At 36.0% G+C, this 17,346-nt stretch overlaps 1 protein-coding gene across 1 annotated transcript in view; it reads right to left on the minus strand.

The window, feature by feature from the left end:
* DYNC1I2 (dynein cytoplasmic 1 intermediate chain 2) overlaps positions 1 to 17,346 on the minus strand; it is a gene marked incomplete in the record, with an annotated part of 69,893 nt that overhangs the window by 17,907 nt on the left and 34,640 nt on the right. Inside the window, 8 exon segments of the mRNA XM_006141500.3 lie at positions 416 to 560; positions 1,426 to 1,559; positions 1,841 to 1,954; positions 2,566 to 2,712; positions 3,570 to 3,695; positions 4,214 to 4,313; positions 4,417 to 4,579; positions 4,829 to 4,924. Of these exon segments, the coding sequence (XP_006141562.2) occupies positions 416 to 560; positions 1,426 to 1,559; positions 1,841 to 1,954; positions 2,566 to 2,712; positions 3,570 to 3,695; positions 4,214 to 4,313; positions 4,417 to 4,579; positions 4,829 to 4,924 (1,025 nt within the window).

Here is a 17,346-nt window from a genome sequence, read left to right on the forward strand (position 1 = left end):
TGAACTGACCTAAACGACAACTACATGAGGTGCTAGAAGTACTCGGGCTTTTCCCTATCTCGAACCACGAAGCAGGCTATCTGGGACCCAGGTTTCCCCAACCAACAGGCCACAAGGCTGACCTTTCTCCCCAACTCAGTTCAAGGTACACCAGTTCAGTGCTGGAATAGCTTCAAGTGGTGAGAAGACTGGTCTTTGATTATGCGTAGGGTTACCCTATTTGTCAGTGCACTTTGATGAAAACTATAACATGTAGTAGCTCATTCACATTCTGTATAACTTCTTACCAAGTCTGAGCTATTAATAAACAATCCTAAGCTATTTAAAAGCTTTTTACGTCTTTCCTATGTAGTATTAGAGCACCACCTTGTGTCAGCACTTCGATCAAATGAGCAGACATCTGTATTTTAGATACCTTAGTTGTCCAAAGTTTTACCGTCCAGTCAAATGATGACGTGACAAAGAGATGTGAGAAGTCAACTGCTCCCACAGCTGCGTGACAATGGATGCCAGTGATTGGTCCTTGATGCCCCTCAAACATCTCACTGATTCCAGCTTTGCTATTCCAATAGAGTGAAAATGTTAGAGAGATCTCTTACAAGCAGAGATGATAGATTATAAACACATTTTATTGTGGCTTTTATATTAGATCATGACTTAATTGCAGCAAAGTGAACTCTGTGCTCTGAGCCTAGCACTTTAACACATCAGAACACTCATGTTGAGTGTTAGTCTATCCGGACATGATGATTACTTTACTAAAGCAAGAAGTACATTTGGAACCATCAGCATGAAGTTGCTGACAACAGAACTCAAGTCCAATATCTGAGGGGGTGGAATAGAGACAAAGGGATGCCACATGTAACGGAGACAATCTGGGCTGCTTTTAAATGAAAAGCTTTGAAAGGAAGGTGATCTGTGTTTGAGATGAAATCTGGACACTCAATTTTTTTAAAGGAAGCAATTGATAAGGTACAGCTAGACAATTTCAAAACAGATTGAACAGCAGGAGAAATACTAGTCAATTTAAAATGTGTTCGTGACATTACTGTACAATTATCAGGCAGACAGAACTAAAGCTCAAAGTCCAAATAAACAGAAATAGAAAAACCTTATTTGCAAATGTAAATGTCAGTATGTGGCACGTGCTTATTGTATTTGTAACTGCTGAACATTTCTCTCTTATGCTAACTACTTTGAGTGTGCACACACACAACCACAATACACCATGACCCGTGAATTCAGAACACCCCATGAATCCAAAATGATCATTAAAAAAAATGTATTCAATTTTTAATTTCACATAATCTGTCACAAATAATGAGTGGCTCTAGAATAGACCTCTTAAATAAGGCGTAATTTGTTTCAATGAGGTTATTCAAGGTAGAATTTTAAATAATGTGCAAATACTAGTTGAGGCTGTACCTGCCATGGCGGCATGCTGTGTACACAGAACCTTCTTCACTCCCAACAACAAAGTTGTTGACATCTCCAACAGGGAAGGACATAGATGTCACAGCTACTGCCTTTGACTGTTTATGAACCAACTCCATGCTATCCTACATTGAAAAAATGAGATTATTTTGTAAACTTGAAATTTGAATTTTTCTGCAGAAAAACTTCTAATTGGTTTGTGAATAACTGTCTTATTCTAACATAAATCATCTCGTTTAAATGAAGCAGATTTAACAAAAAAAATATACAACAAACTACTTAACAATGTTTATATTTATAAGTTATTATAAAACGGTTTATGAAAAACTTCAGCTGGGGTATATACGCACTTAAAAAAAAAGCAACATCAGCCTCTAAGTTTCAGTGCTTTCCAATTTTAACTTACCTGTGGATGAGAAAGCATGTCCAGGCTCCAAGAACAAATTTTTCCATCAGTAGAGATGCTAATCAGATTGTGAGCATTTTGTGTTCCAACAACATTTACACAATATACAGGGTGCTGGGGACATTTAAAGAAAGTTTTCAGGAATTATTTTAGCAAAAATTGAAACAAAAATTTAGACTAATTTTTAAGTATTCTGTTTCATATCAAAACAATATCACAGCTTAGAATTAAAAAAAAAATTAGAGTTTGCTATGGAGTGTGTGCACTTGCTAGAGAGAGAGAAAGGGAAAGTGAGAAGTCACTCCCCAGCGGGGATGGTCATGCAGGAACCCCTTCTCCTCCATTCTCCTCTCAAGATTTTGGGCATGCACGCAGATGTGCCCAGCATGTTTTATAAGCTGCTAGCTAGGTCCAGGATTGAAACTGCACAATCGGTCATGTGGAATCCAGCACCTTAACCACCACGCAACCGGTTGGCCTGAGAGTATTTTTGATGTGCTGTTTACTACTAGTCTGTTGATTAACAAAAGGCTGTCTCAGGAGATGAGTTTCTGATGAAACAGATCTCCAAAAATACAGAAATAAGGCCTTCCTTGCTAGCTGCTAAATGATGAGAAATTTGTACATCAAAGGAAGCACATTCTGAGACTGCTCTGATGGACAGTGCTAAGTAGTTAATGGTGAAGAGGTATGGAAGTCTCAAGGAAATAACCTGCTTTACTTACTGTGTGTGCAGCAGCTGACAGTGGAGTTCTCTGCACTGGAGTTCTTTTATTGCTACGGTTATCCCAAAGTACAATTTGGCCAGAATATGTGCCACCAACAACAAGATTTGGATGAAATTTTGCAAATGTAGCTGACATCACAGCAGACTGCAAGAAGGTTAAGATTTTTATACTTGAGATTCAAATGAAAAAAGCTTGATAAGTTATGAAAATGTTATCTAAAATATTTCCTTCTTAAGGTATTAGAATTTATGTTTTATTTCAAAAGTATAAAATGTACCTTTAGAATATTTTTGCTTAAAGTCAATCCAATATAATGACTGTTTATATAAATGCTTACACAGCTTATCAAAGAAAGCAAAAAATTATTTCATTTGATTACAGCATTAAAAAGATAACTGACCCCACATTGGCTTTTGACAGTAAGCTGACAGTAGTGTACATGCTAGTTTTGATTGCGATAAATGTTTATTCAGGATTATGACATTATTAAGAGACTTTTAACTCATGCAACTAGAAAAGGCTTACAAATTCTAACCTTCTACTAAATCCACTTTATAAATCTGCATCTGTTTCCTACTTCAACCATATGTTTCTACTTAAAACTATCTAGTTCCAACTCCTGAGGCCATGTATAAGTAATTCAGTGGGCCAACCATCTAATTGTATATTCAGCAAATAAGTTCCTGAGAAACTCCCTGTAGAAAAGACATTTTATAAAAGATTCCTTTTATACAATCAATCACAATAACAGAAAATCACTACTGCAAAGGACTTTAGGTGTGATTAAACATTATAAGAGATGTCAGAAAAGCTACAGAAGGCAGATCATGTTGAACTGAGAAGTCTTCAGTTTTCTGTTAACATCTGTTTGCAAATATGGGGTGGTTTAGTAAATGCCAATCCAATGAAATCATTATGTTGACAAGAAAAGAAAAAAGGCACTTGTCTACATTCATTATGAATTCTTAAACTTGGGAAAGACTGTTAGAAGACCATCTTACCTGGCAGTGAAACACATACTCTGGGGTAGTTTTTTTGTATTTCATATTCCACACAAGGGCCACACCATCAGGCTCATGAGGTGCATCTTCATTGTTATTGTAAGAAGCCACGAGTAACTCTGGATACTGCTCACAAGAATCAAGTGGAAAAGAAATGCTATGCTTAATAAGAACTGTCTTATGTTCCTCTTTATTAAACTATTTTTACAAGATTACTCTGAAAACAAAAAAAAGAACAAAACAAGTATCTAACACTCAAAAAAGATATCTCTAGTTATACTTGTTGGGGCATTTGGTATAACTTTAAATTATTACAGTTAATCATTTAAAATGTTTTTCATGTTAAAACAATTAAAATATGTGTTTATATTTATACGACATCATTTATACAAATGATTTGGTGAGCAATGGAAATCAGTAAACTAGGCTGAGGCATAAAGAACATTTTGAATTTTAAATATAATGCTCCTAATCTTTTCTTCCAAAGTACCTAAGACAAAACAAATATAAATTAGAACTATCATCCATTATTTTTAAAAAATGATACAATATTGATTTAATTGCATGAAGTCCCATAATTAAAATAACTTGCTAATTATAAATTCAAATATGAGTTAATGGCAACCAATTTTGTTATATTTTACCTGAGACGACCAATCCAAACAACTAACGACCCGATGTTTTGACCAACGTTCGTCAAAAAATTGTCGATTTAGTGACAGTTTAGCACCTGCTTGAATCTCTCTACAGAAAAAAAGCAAAGCCCATCCCAAAAGATGGTGTTATAACTTATCTCTTAAAGCAATTTAACACTGTTGAAACTATAATCATGTCAATTAAACATTACCCTTCTTTGTCTTCCAAATCTCTTCCACTATAGTCAAAAAAGATGTTAATCTGCTCAGAAAGAGCTCTTTCTACAATTCTTGTAGAATGGTCAAAGAAACTTAAAAATTCCTCAGAGTGTAAAATTTGTTGCTTTTCTTCTTCAGTTAGCTCATGAGGAGGAGCTGGAAAACAAAATTTTTTTTGAAGTCCGATTTATGTCAGTCAAATCATGTCAACTCACTATGAAAGTCAGGATCAATGAATGCCACACATTCTTTCTCAACCAGATTCACCTCTTTATTTTAGAGCCTCTTAGTCTATTTTAAATACAAAAATAATTTCAAAATCTTAATACGAACCAATAAAATCTGTTAAAGTCAAATTCTTTTTTTTCCCCACTATCTCCCCTGAAGTCAAATTCTTTAATATACCTTTATTATCACTTTCTTCATCTTTTTTCAAGGTTTTCTCTTCCTCAGGTTCAATAGGTGGTTTGGGAGTCACTACATCATCTTCTTCCTCTTCATCTGGGAAAACAAAAACAAAAAACCCACAATAAAACAAAAATTATTTTTATAGCTGGTAACTTGTAAGGTACTATTTCAGAAGGTGTTATAACTCCCTAGGTAAAAGCAAAAGTAAACCACTGACGAGACAGAACAAGTACAAATAATATAAATTTTATCATCGCGATCTTAGAGGAAGAATTAAGTGGAATCTTTGAGTTTCTGTACATATCTATGTGGCACTTCATCAATAGGCATACTAAATTCTGTAGCTACATAAACTGAAAGAAGATATATAAGCAACTAGGATGAGTTCCTCTTAGAAGTCTCTAAACGCTTACAAGCATTTATCATTCCAGACAGAACAACATGCAACTCCTGCATAGTTTTATATAGCATGCTGACACATTAATGCTGTAGAATGAAGAAAATCAAATGTCTAAAATAGCCTACAGAGCCGGCTGCTTACTTGTGATCTGAAATCATCAGTGTCTAATGGGCCTTCATATGGCATAAAGATGGCTTACATTAACTCTCAGGTTGCTATTTGAGAGGCAGATTTTAGAGATAATAGCTAAGAGACCACATTTTCTATTCTGTCATTTTAAATGCAAGTCTCATTATCTACTGTTATATGATGTGCCAATAAGCACTTAAAATCTTGTTTTCTTAATTCGAATTAAAAAATATAAATTGAGATAATAAACAATGCTTATGAGACTTTAAAAAAATTACAAAATCCCTTATATCCCTAAACCAGGAAGTAAGTTAAAATGATTTATTTTAAAATGTTACAGGACATACAATCTTGCCTACTTTCTTTTTTGCTACACACTGAGATGGATTTTTATGAAGAAAATGTTTATTTTTATTGCCTGAACACACATGTTATTTATCTATAAGAGAATGGCAGCAGGCATCTGCAGCAGAGTGCAACTCAAGTAATGAGAGTCTATTCAATCCAGGACTTTACTTGTTAGTTAGAGTCATGTCTCTGACCCATGTTCAGAATTATCGAAAACACGCACATATACAACGCACACAAAAGAATGGTCAAGGGTGGGAACCAGCTGCCAAGTCATGGTCCCAGCAGCCAGGCCAGCTGACTAGATAGCAACAACCAGATGGCACTGCTGGGATTGTGTCTTTCTGCTACAAGGTGGCAATGGGATGGCATAACATTCTTCCGCTTGACTGCTTCCAATCCTGTGTCTCTCCCCAATGGCGAGCCTGTGCAATTACCCACACTCCAGGAGGCCTACAGACAAGCCTTTACCCTGCAAACAAAATGCAGCTTGTAGGCCACACCAGCTGCCAAACCACACACATAGTGTTAGGTTTAGAGAGCGATGAAAATCTTTCTAACTCTATAGTATAAGCAATAAAATATAACTGTACCTGTGGAAAGAAAGCTTTAAATGACACTGTATAATGCACACAATGATACAACCTCCAACTTAATCAAAATGATAATGACGTATGCCAATCCTACATTACTTGAAATTGAGCGATTTTTACGTTCTGACAAGTTTACAGAACTAGGATAAATGGCACGAATGATTTCAATATATGCTCATACTTTTGAACCAAATGGTGAAGGTTAAAATTTTTCCTTTCAAGGGCCTCAATCAGCCACAAAGGAAAACAGTAATCACTGTCTTTTCAGCCAGCCCAACCGCATTTGTCAGCCCTTTCTCCGTCAATGCAGCCAGAGCAATCAACCTGCCAAACATTCAGAATGGAAAAACAATCTGAAAATACAGGGTATAATGCACCTGCCAGTGAAAATGGCCATTTCAAGAAAAGCTAGTGATCTCAGTGACCCTGCTGAGGAGGCGGTGGTGCAAAGGGGAAAGAACACGTAAAAGAATTCTTAGTGATCGCCACTCTCTTGCACATTGACACTTCCTTACAAAGCATGCCAATTACAGCTTTTGTGCTACTTAAAAAAATGAAAGCTTTTTTGGGCAAAATAATCACATAGAAAAACAGAAAGACACTACTCCTTTTTAGATGAATTCTCATATACAACAGATTATTAATCTGAAAACAGTATAACTGGTGGCGATTCTATACTGCACTGTTCAAACATTAGGATGAAATCATGCCATAAATTCACCTGCAGGTATAATATGATCAAATAATTTGATTACATTTAATTTGAAACTTGACTTTTAGAATAAAAGGATATTTATTTAATAAAAAATTAAGTATAAGGAATTTTGTTTTTCCATTTTCTGCTAGTACTATCAGTTTGCTCATTTTTTTTTTCTTTTTACCAGTAGGGTTTACTGTATATAAATCCTAAAATCAAAGATAAGAATTTTGAGTCACCCTGGACAGGTCATTCTTGAGCATTGTGAATTATAAATTACAGCCTCCGACCCACATCTTATTCTCCTCCCTCAACTTTGTTGCATTATACTGCTTCTAAGTACTATTTCCAATGACAGGTGTCAAATTCCTGTCATAATGCATATGGTCAGTACTTTAGTGCTAAGTGACCTCATAATCTACATATTTAACAGGAAAGATCTTGTTTATAGACACTCTTTTCCTTTTAGAGTTTAAAATGTAGATGATGCCTGTGAGACAGTGATCTATACCTGCGTACTACGTAGAATTTGCCATGCCTATTTGTGCATATGTTATTTTAGTTGTAGCTGAAATGATGAATACCAACTATTTAAATACACATGCTTTCAGGGTTTTATTTTAGAATGAATGTACATACCTCCTTTACTACACGGATTAAAAACAAATTTTAAAACTTTAATTGGTACTTAATTCCAAATCTCATACAAGTGATTAAACAATACAATTCAAGGGAACAAAAACCAAGATATGCTATTTTTTAAAATGGCAAAATATAATCCTTTCATTATAAAGCTGATCTTATACAATGACCAAATATTTGTCCTAATGTCTATTCCAGCGTAAAGAATGTCCCTCTGAAACAAATGCACTTCTCTTATTTTAAATTAATATGATAGCTATTAAATGACTATTGACATGGCCAAATATATAGTATTATAGTCCTACAGGTTTCCTAAGCTAGTCGCTATTACATGATCTGCTATAAGATACCTAAAAGTATTATAGGAAAGACGGTAACAGAATAAGAAGACTGAAAAATGGAACTGCCATGTCACATCAATTTATTGATGAATATTCATTAAAATATGCTAAGTGGTTAACTCCATGCTTTCTCTGACAGGGAATCTAAGGTTATAAACTGAGCAGTAAAGAGTGCATAAAAGTAGCAGTTACTTTTAAAATGACAAACCTCTTGTCAATGAATGCTAAAACCAGGTTTAATGAACCATTGAATTTTTACTTTAAGTTAACGTCAAAATTGTGATGTATTTTGGTGAGATGGAAAGAAAACTGTTCTGTAAATTAAGCTGCACCTAGAAATAATACCAAAGAATGAAATTCCAGTTGTCGGAATAATCTGTTACAATGGAGTCGGTTAATCAAAGTTAAATCATCTGTGAAATGGGTGGCTTTTGTTAAACTGCAGGAACGAGTCTTCAAAGTAAGTTTTCTCATCTGTATGTCATAGTACCTTTAAGAAACATTTACAGTAAGAATAAGTCACAAGGTGTACCTTGAACTAATTAAAAATATTACAATGCATTTAAAAGGTAATATACAAGAACTCCAAAGCTCCTCACAAAACAAACAGTGCTACTTTTCACTAATCATGCTTCTCAATGTGAGGTGAAAAACAAATTGTATCATTAATGCACTGTTGTTAGGAAATCCATTTATTGTCTATCAATTCATCATGTAGTTTTATGACATTGCTGGACCTTATTTTATGACAATTTAATATCCTATGAAGAATTTTTAATTTATAAAGTAGTCTGATTACTCCTAGTACAAAGGAAGTTGTCACTGAGCTCTAATTAACAGTAAATTTGCAGCATATATAAATGAGACTTACACAAATTCAACTCATGAATAATTTCGCAAACATCTATGAGATCAAAGGGAAATACTTCAATCATTAGTTTAAAAATACAGGCCAGGATTGGAGACGTGGCACAGCCATAACTGTGCTGCTTAAAAGAAGTTGGATACCACATGGTGACTGCAGTTCAAATCCCTGTCCTGGTTGCCCTAAATCATGTTGGGCACATGCTTGCATGCCCAGGATCCAATGGGCTGGAGGGCAGGAGACCTTTAGGAGGCGGATTGCAGTATGTCTAACCCTGGGAGGGAGCTCTCTTCCTTCGTCTTTTCCTCCCTCTCTCACAAGTGTGCACACGTGCCCTATTGTGAATAAAGGGGAAAAAACAGGTGGAACAGAAATGATTCTCCTTTAATATTTTCAAAATAACCTATTCTTTTTATCCCTCTTTCTTTCTTATTCAAAGTTTAGTTCTTCCATGAATGAAGGAGGGAAGAGAGAGGGATTGAGACAGACAACAGCCCTAGCAGGGTCCCAATACTGCGATCCATCCCCAGCATTCAGCTAACCTGGGCTCATAGGCAAGTATGAGCCTAGCACACCCAGAAAGGGCTTGGATTTGAACAGGGAATCTTCCCATCTGGGACTGCCTCACAGAGCATCATATGTTACTGTTCTGCTACTGTCTGGCTCCCAAAATAATCCTTTCTTTTCTGGATCAACATCTTTTTTTTTTTTTTTTTTTTTTCTTTTAGAGGTTTTTTGCTATAGGGCGTGTGTGCTCGCCAGAAAGACAGAGACAGAGACAGAAAGTGAGAAACCATCCTCCAGGGGAGATGGCCACACCGCAATCCCTTCTCCTCCATTCTCCTCTCAGGATCTTGGGCATGCACGCATACACGCCCAGCATGAGTTTAAGCCACCAGGTCCGGGACTCGAACCATGGCTGACTACATGGGAGTCCAGCACATAGCCATTACACCAACTGCTGGTCCCGATCGACATCATTTTGAATCAATCCATTTATACATTATTTCATCTTCTTATACCCTGACTCTTAAAAAACAAACATATTTTTAAAAAAATATTTTCTAAGACAAAGCTCCATGAATGGATCAATAAAATCTATTTTCTTTTTAACTCCATTTATTATTATCATTATTTATTTATTTTTAAATTTGACCAGAGGGAGACCGAGAGAGAAGGAAAGAAAAAGTGAGAAAGCAAGCTGCTAGGTCTGGGACTCAAACCATAATTGGCCATGTGGGAGTCCAGCACCTTTAACCATCACACCACCTGCTGCTCCTTCTAGTTTCTTTTTTAAAACTTGTAGAATAAGATGCATGGTGAATTGTATTTCCTTACTAATTTGTCTCTCCAACAAGGGAAAAATATATGGCCAGCTTTTTAATCAGGAAGTATTGTAAATGTTAATCTGGGAAAAAAAGAAGAGGACTAACAGTTAAATAATACTATCTATTTTAACACAGAATATATCTTGCAACAGTCTTTTAATATAAAATTTGGATTTTGTTTTTGCAGTATTGGCATCAGTAACATAAATACTATTATCTGTGATATCATCAAATATTATATTTTTTGAGACCATAGTTTCAGATAAACTGTTTAAAGATTTTCAGTCAGGATTAAGAACAAATTTCAATTTTCAATTATATTTTTATTCTCAAAAGTTCTCTAAATCTGGGAACCAGCAGTTAGTGTAATGGCTGTGTTGCTGGACTCCCATGTAGTTGACCACGGTTCGTGTCCCGAACCCGGTGGCTTAAAACTCATGCCAGGCGTGTGTGAGTGCATGCCCAAGATCCCGAGAGGAGAATGGAGGAGAAGGGATTGCGGTGTGACCATCCCCCCTGTGGGGTGATTTCTCGCTTTCTGTCTCTATGTCTCTCTCTGTCTGTCTGGCGAGCGCACGCACCCTATAGCGAAAACCTCTCCAAAAAAAAAAAAAAAAGAAAAAGTTCTCTAAATCTGTGAAGGCTAAAAAGAAATTTATGAAATGTATTATTTATTCTGAAATTTAAAAATATATATTTCCGATGAGAGTAATACTAACCAGAGACCTACAAATTTGATCTACTTGGAGAGTACAGACTCCAGGTATTTAGATCATGCAAAAGTAGTAAGAGCTGTAATCATTTTCTGTACATGATAAATGCTAATCAACAGGTATCAAGAAAAAAATCACTATTAAAACAATACCAACAACATTACAAAGAAGTAGAATGGAATCAGAGAAATGGCACTTTGCTAGAAATCAAGTGTCAGGTTGACATTCTCTCATGCTGTGGACTTAGGCTTACCAATTAACTTCCCTGGGCCTCAGTTTCCTCAGATGTAAATAAGCTGGGTAAGGTAGATAACCTTTATGATTTCTTCTGCCTTTTAAAATCTTGTCTTTTAAAAATAGCAATAAATAAATAAACATGTATGCTGAAGTAGTAGCTTAAGAAAAAAAAAAAAACACACAAAAACCATTTTCCAAAGTGTTAAAACTTTCAAAAGGTAAGAAGAAACTAACTGTTCCAGTAGCATATCTGTGGGCAACACACTCCTGCCATGAGAAGCTTTTTACCTGCCGAGAAGGAAATTGACTGAGGTCACATGGTCCTAGTCAATTTCATTCACAGTAGGTGCTTTAAGATAGCAAAGCACCTCAGTTCAGGAACAGCACTACCAACTTACAGAGTAAACTTGAAAGTAAGAAGATGGCTAGAATGGGGAAAAAGAAAAAGAAGACAGAATGAAAATTGTCTTAAAAATAAAGCAACAACAGGTTTGGCTATTTGAGAAAAAAATGGAAGAAAGGTTAAGAGTTAAGTCTAAGTCCCATTTTTACCTTTGATTTGGTAACTCACATTACTTTTGCACTCATTATACTGCCTACCAAGTTTAATTTACTGTCTGTTACACTCCAATTGTGATTTGGACAATTTTGTCTCATGGTGAGTTTTTGAATTTGTTACATAATTCTTAAATGGGAACTAAACAGGCTAAGTTTGAGAACCACTGTGTTAAAAAGCCCAAGTACAGTTAAGCAGTGTTTTCATTATAAAATCTTAATTTCAAGGTTTTTCTTTTTCTCTATTTTAAAACTTCTATAAATTGGGAAAAGAAACTTAATGTAAAACTTCCAGACATTACACTAATCATAATGATAAAGAAATAAAATTATTTCATTTTTCTAACTGATTCCAAAGGCTAAAGGTGCATTTATAACATTGGGACACATTTCTCATTCCCCTTCACTTTAATACTTCAACCTGTAAGTAAAAGGACCACAAGACCAAAGAAAGGGTATTCAAGTGCCTTCTTACATTGCATGTACTCAATAAACTTGCTAGACTGGAAATGAAGAAACATGGACCTTTATGAAATTGACATCCAAGTCTAGTCTACACAGGAAAATTTTAAAGACCGTGGTGCTGATGTGGACGTACCCATTAGACACTGGACTCAGTTCTATTCTGTCACTTTCACTCTCTAATCTGTAAAGATTAGAAAAATTCTATTTAACATCAGGAGAAATCAAAGGTACTTATTCATTATTCTGAGACAATCATTAAAAACATTTTCCTGGGCCAGCTGGTGGCGTGGTGGTTGGGGGTGCTGGATTCCTACATGGCTAACCACAGTTCGAGTCCTGGACCTAGCGGCTTGCTTTCTCACTTTCTCTTTCTCTCTCTGATTCTCTCTACTCAAACTGTAAGAAAAATAATAACAACAACAAATGGAATTGAATAAATAATTCTTAAAAAAAGGGGCATTTTCCAGATACACATGTCAATAAATAAGTTAACCAAACCATGGTATCCTTTAATAAAGTGTAAAAGTACAGGTTTAACCAATACATTTAGTGTGCAGGGTGACATTTTTCAGAAATGGATTATATAAACGAAAGTATTGTTACATAACCTTCTGTTTCACTTATATGTCGGTATCCATTTGTACTGGATTGGAACATAAATTGAACTTACTGTTGGTTACTATCATAAAAGCACAAAAGTTGCTGCTTCAGGGGCAGCATGAGTGACAAAGCACATCTTAGAATCAGTCAGACTTGCTTGCAATTACAGCTGCTAGCCAAAATTAATGTGACCCTTGATAAACTATCTCTTTCAGCTTCAACTTCTGATGCCAACAGATCCAAGACTTAACTTTTAGGGTCTTGGCAAGAGGATTACTAATTATGCAAAGCCCCTCATACTACGCTTGATAGACAGTGGGCACTCTTGGTTGTAATCATTTCCAGTCACCAAATTAAACATGAGATTTGGAAAACTGTTATAAAGAGCTAAGTTAATATATGTGAAAGAGGCTGATGGGTTTGATTTTGTTCACAGCATTCAGAAGGACAGAGAGAACACCTAATACCAATATACGTTTGTATCTAGCTAGCACATCGTCAGGGAATTCAAGAAAGCTGTAAAAGAGAATCTGTAATGGTTTCACTTCTGGACCTGAGAGCAAATAAAGATTAGGCTATCACAGAGTCATATTAAAACCAAGAACTGAGAATAATCACATGGTTTTATTCCATTTCATCAATAATTACTTACACTATAGCATTAACACTTGAAAAATAACCTATATTCCCAGTAGATGCTTCCAGAGTAAAAGCATGAAAATTAACATCACAAGTTGGCAAAAATCATTCTAAGTAGGTAAATGCAATTCATTCTTTCACCAAATATACATTGAGAGTACTAACTACCTGCCAGCTGCATCTTCGGCCAGGCGTTACAGTAAGGAAGAAGAAACAGTTCCTATGCTCATGAAAATTTGATAAAGAAGTATGACAGCACTAAAAATCTCACCCTGAATAATTTCAAACTCAAAGAACAGTTTTATCTTGTGTATTTAGGTTATTAATTTATCACACAAATCATGACCCTTTATTTTTGTAATTACGTGCATAGTAAGAATGGGAAAAATAATTATTTGAAAAATGCCAACATAACTTATATTATACCAACTATACTTGCGCATTAGTTCAAAGGCAATAAATTATGACATGTTCACATCTTAAAATTTACAGGCATCTCAAAAATAAACAAAAATGCAAACCTCAAGTAGGATACAAAACCATGTGCGTGTACACATGTACATATATATAAACATACAGAGAACTTTTTAGAAGACATATTCAGAGAAAACTGAATTCAGTCACGTACTGCACAGTGTTTAGGGCAACAATGGACCACATATGTGGTAGCGGTCCCATAAGACTTTAACAGGTTACACCATAGTCTAGGTGTGTAGAAGCCAATACCAGCCAGGTTTATGTAAGTGCACTCTGTGATTTGTTTATGCAATGACAAAGTCACCTAATGACACATTTCTCAGATCATATTCCTGTCAAGGGACACATGATTGTATGTTCACTGGAAACAAAGTATTAACAATGGAAAGTGCACAGTGGCATCATATACATTTCTATTTTATATCCTTTCATTCTTTCTAAATTCAGATATACTACTATAATAATTAGAAAAAATATTTTAAAGAAATGGAAGTATTCTCTTAAGCAGAATATAATAGGTATATCATAAATAGGCACTACCCCAAATAGCTTTAGAATGCTTTACATTTCAAACAGTCCAAAATCCATTTCATAAGTATGACAGTACAACTAAAAATACAGTCTCTAATTTATCGGCTGAGGGAAAAAAGTCAAGTTTATTTTTTAAATAATTCATTGCGCCCTCATTCTGGGTATTTCACTCACTTTCTAAGTTAACATACCTAATAATGTAGCTCCAAAAAGACAGACATTATAATACTTGTATTAATAGACCAGTTAACAAAAGAGCATTTTTAAAAAAATTCTACAGTATTAGTAGTCTTCATATGGACAGTTCAATACTTTATCCTTCTTTCATTCATTTTTTTTAAAGTTGGTTATGTCTCAAGTTTATTATCAGTAGCTTTTTTTCTGTTAAGATAATTTTTCGCCTACAAAAGCTATTTTACTAGGCCGAGCTGGCCTACTGTTTAAAAGACAGCTGGATCACACTTGGCCAACAGTGCAGTTTGAGTCCAGGACCCAGTGGCTTGAGAAAACACAGCAGGCATATGTGCACGAATGCCCAAAATCCTGAAAGGAAGGAGACATGGAGGAGGAGGGATTGCTGCACAACCGTGCCTGGTTATGTGTGTGTGTGTGTGTTTACATGCATACTTTTTTGCTCCCGGGCCCCTGCAGTGGAGCACACTCACCCTCTGGCATATTGTTTTAAAAAGCTATCTTATCAACCAATGAGGCAGCAAAAAAAAAAAAAGGTATCTGTAGAAATGAACATGGTCAAGTAAAAAATGGTGGGATAAAAATGTTACCCTGACTTCCTCAAAAATTTCAAAGCATAATTGTAAGATAATGCTAATGTTTTTGCAACAAATGAAAGAAAAAGTGTTAAGATATTTACTGCATTTCTATCTTTAGAGGGCAGAAAAAAGAGAGACATTAAAAGTGTGTGTGATCAGGACCAGCAGTTGGCGTAATGGCTATGTCGCTGGACTCCCATGTAGTTGACCACAGTTCGAGTCCTGGACCCAGTGACTTAAAACTCACACTGGGCACATGTGCGTGTGTGTCCAAGATCCCGGGAGGAGAATGGAGGAGAAGGGATTGCGGTGTGGCCATCCCCCCTGAGGGGTGATTTCTCGCTTTCTGTCTCTCTGTCTCTCTCTGTGTGGCGAACACACGCGCCCTAATAGCAAAAACCTCTCCAAAAAAAAAAAAAAAAGTGTGTGTGATGAATCAGCCCCATAAATTAGTGATTAAGAGAGCCAGATCCCACATGGCCTATGGCAGTTCAAATCTTGGCCCCAGGGGCTAGGAAAAAAAACGCACAGCTCAAATCCCAGTGGGGTGGAGAAATGAAGAAAAAGGGATTATGGTGTAACCATGCCCCGTTGGAGAGTGCTTTCTCCCTCCTTCTCTCTTGGTCTTGCACACAATGCGCTCTAGCAATTAAAAAAAAAAATAGTGTACATGATGACCTACTAGTGAGACAAGAGATTATAGTTATAACTCTAATTTGCTTTTAACATACATACGAATATGAATATTCAATACTTTTCTTTGGTAAAGGCTAGGAATTTCAAGTATTCCACCCACCTTTTGTTTACCTGCATTTTCTTGACTTCCTGCAATAAATATTACTTTTGTTTCTCCTTGGTGGAAGAAACATGGTAATTCAACTGAAATTTTGAAAATTAATTTAAACATTTGATAAGTAAAGTTTCTATGTTGTATTTTCTACAATTAAATAGGATTAGATTTTTCTAAATGTTAGAAAAAATGTTCCTTGGGACCAGCAGATGGCATAATGGTTATATCACTGGACTCCCACGAGGCTAACCGTGGTTTGAGTCCCAGACCCGGTGGCTTAAAACTCATGCTGCATGCATGTTAGTATGTGCCCAAAGTCTCAAGAGGAGTATGGAGGAGAAGGGCTGGCATGGCCATCTCCCCTGGGAGGATGATTTCTTGCTTTCTGTCTCTCTGGCAAGTGCATGTGCCCCATGGCAAAAATCTCTCTGAAAAAAAAATGTTCCTTGTGCAAACTATTAAAAGGATAGTTTTTTAAAAATGATCTACATCTTTTATCACAATTTTAAAATTGTCAATAACTCTAAAATCCATAACTAATTTAGTGGTAAACCCTGACATGATCAGAGGTAAAGCTATTTATAATAATTATTTATCTCACATAGTCTGTTCGCATCTTTTGCTGCCAAAATTTTGATGCTGCTGGAACTGTTAGAGTTTGGTACATATACATTATTACTTTTCTAAAATCTGAAAAATCCTGAATTCTTACACAGGCATAACTCATATTACTTTATGCTTGCATCAGTAGCTATTTAATAAAAATGTCTTTAAAATTTTTTTTTGGCCAGATGGCACAGGCACTTGCCAGAGAAACAAAGGGAAGTGGCAAGTGAGAAAGCATCCCCACCCCCACCCCCACCAAGGGAGATGATGACGCTGCAATCACTTCCTTCATCTCTCCTTTGGAGATTTTGAGCATTCACACTTATGCGCCCAGGGTGTTTTTCAAGTCACGGGGTCTGGGGCTAGAACCATGCAATTGGCCATGTGGGATCCAGTTGCCTTAACTACCACACCACCAGATGGCACTTTAATGAGATGAAAAATTAAAACTTATTCTCAATTTTAAAAATTATAGCTTTCTGGTTTTGCTTATATATTCAAATTAATATTTGTGCATTCTTCTCCACCTTACACACAGATTAAAGGCTAATAATCAATAGAGAAGAGTCCACAGATCATAAAAAAGGAAGTTCAAGAATCAAGTCTAGGGACCAGAAGTTAGCGTAATAGCTATGTCGCTGGATTCCCACATAGTCGACCGCAGTTCGAGTCCCAGACCTGCTGGCTTAAACTCACACCAAGCGCGTGTGCGTGCGTGCCCAAGATCCCAAGAGGAGAATGGAGGAGAATGGATTGCGGCGTGACCATCCCCTTTGGGGGGTGATTTCT

The sequence above is a fragment of the Tupaia chinensis genome, unplaced genomic scaffold (genome assembly GCF_000334495.1).
Source record: "Tupaia chinensis unplaced genomic scaffold, TupChi_1.0 Scaffold000056_1, whole genome shotgun sequence".
NCBI classification, from domain to species: Eukaryota; Metazoa; Chordata; class Mammalia; order Scandentia; family Tupaiidae; genus Tupaia; species Tupaia belangeri.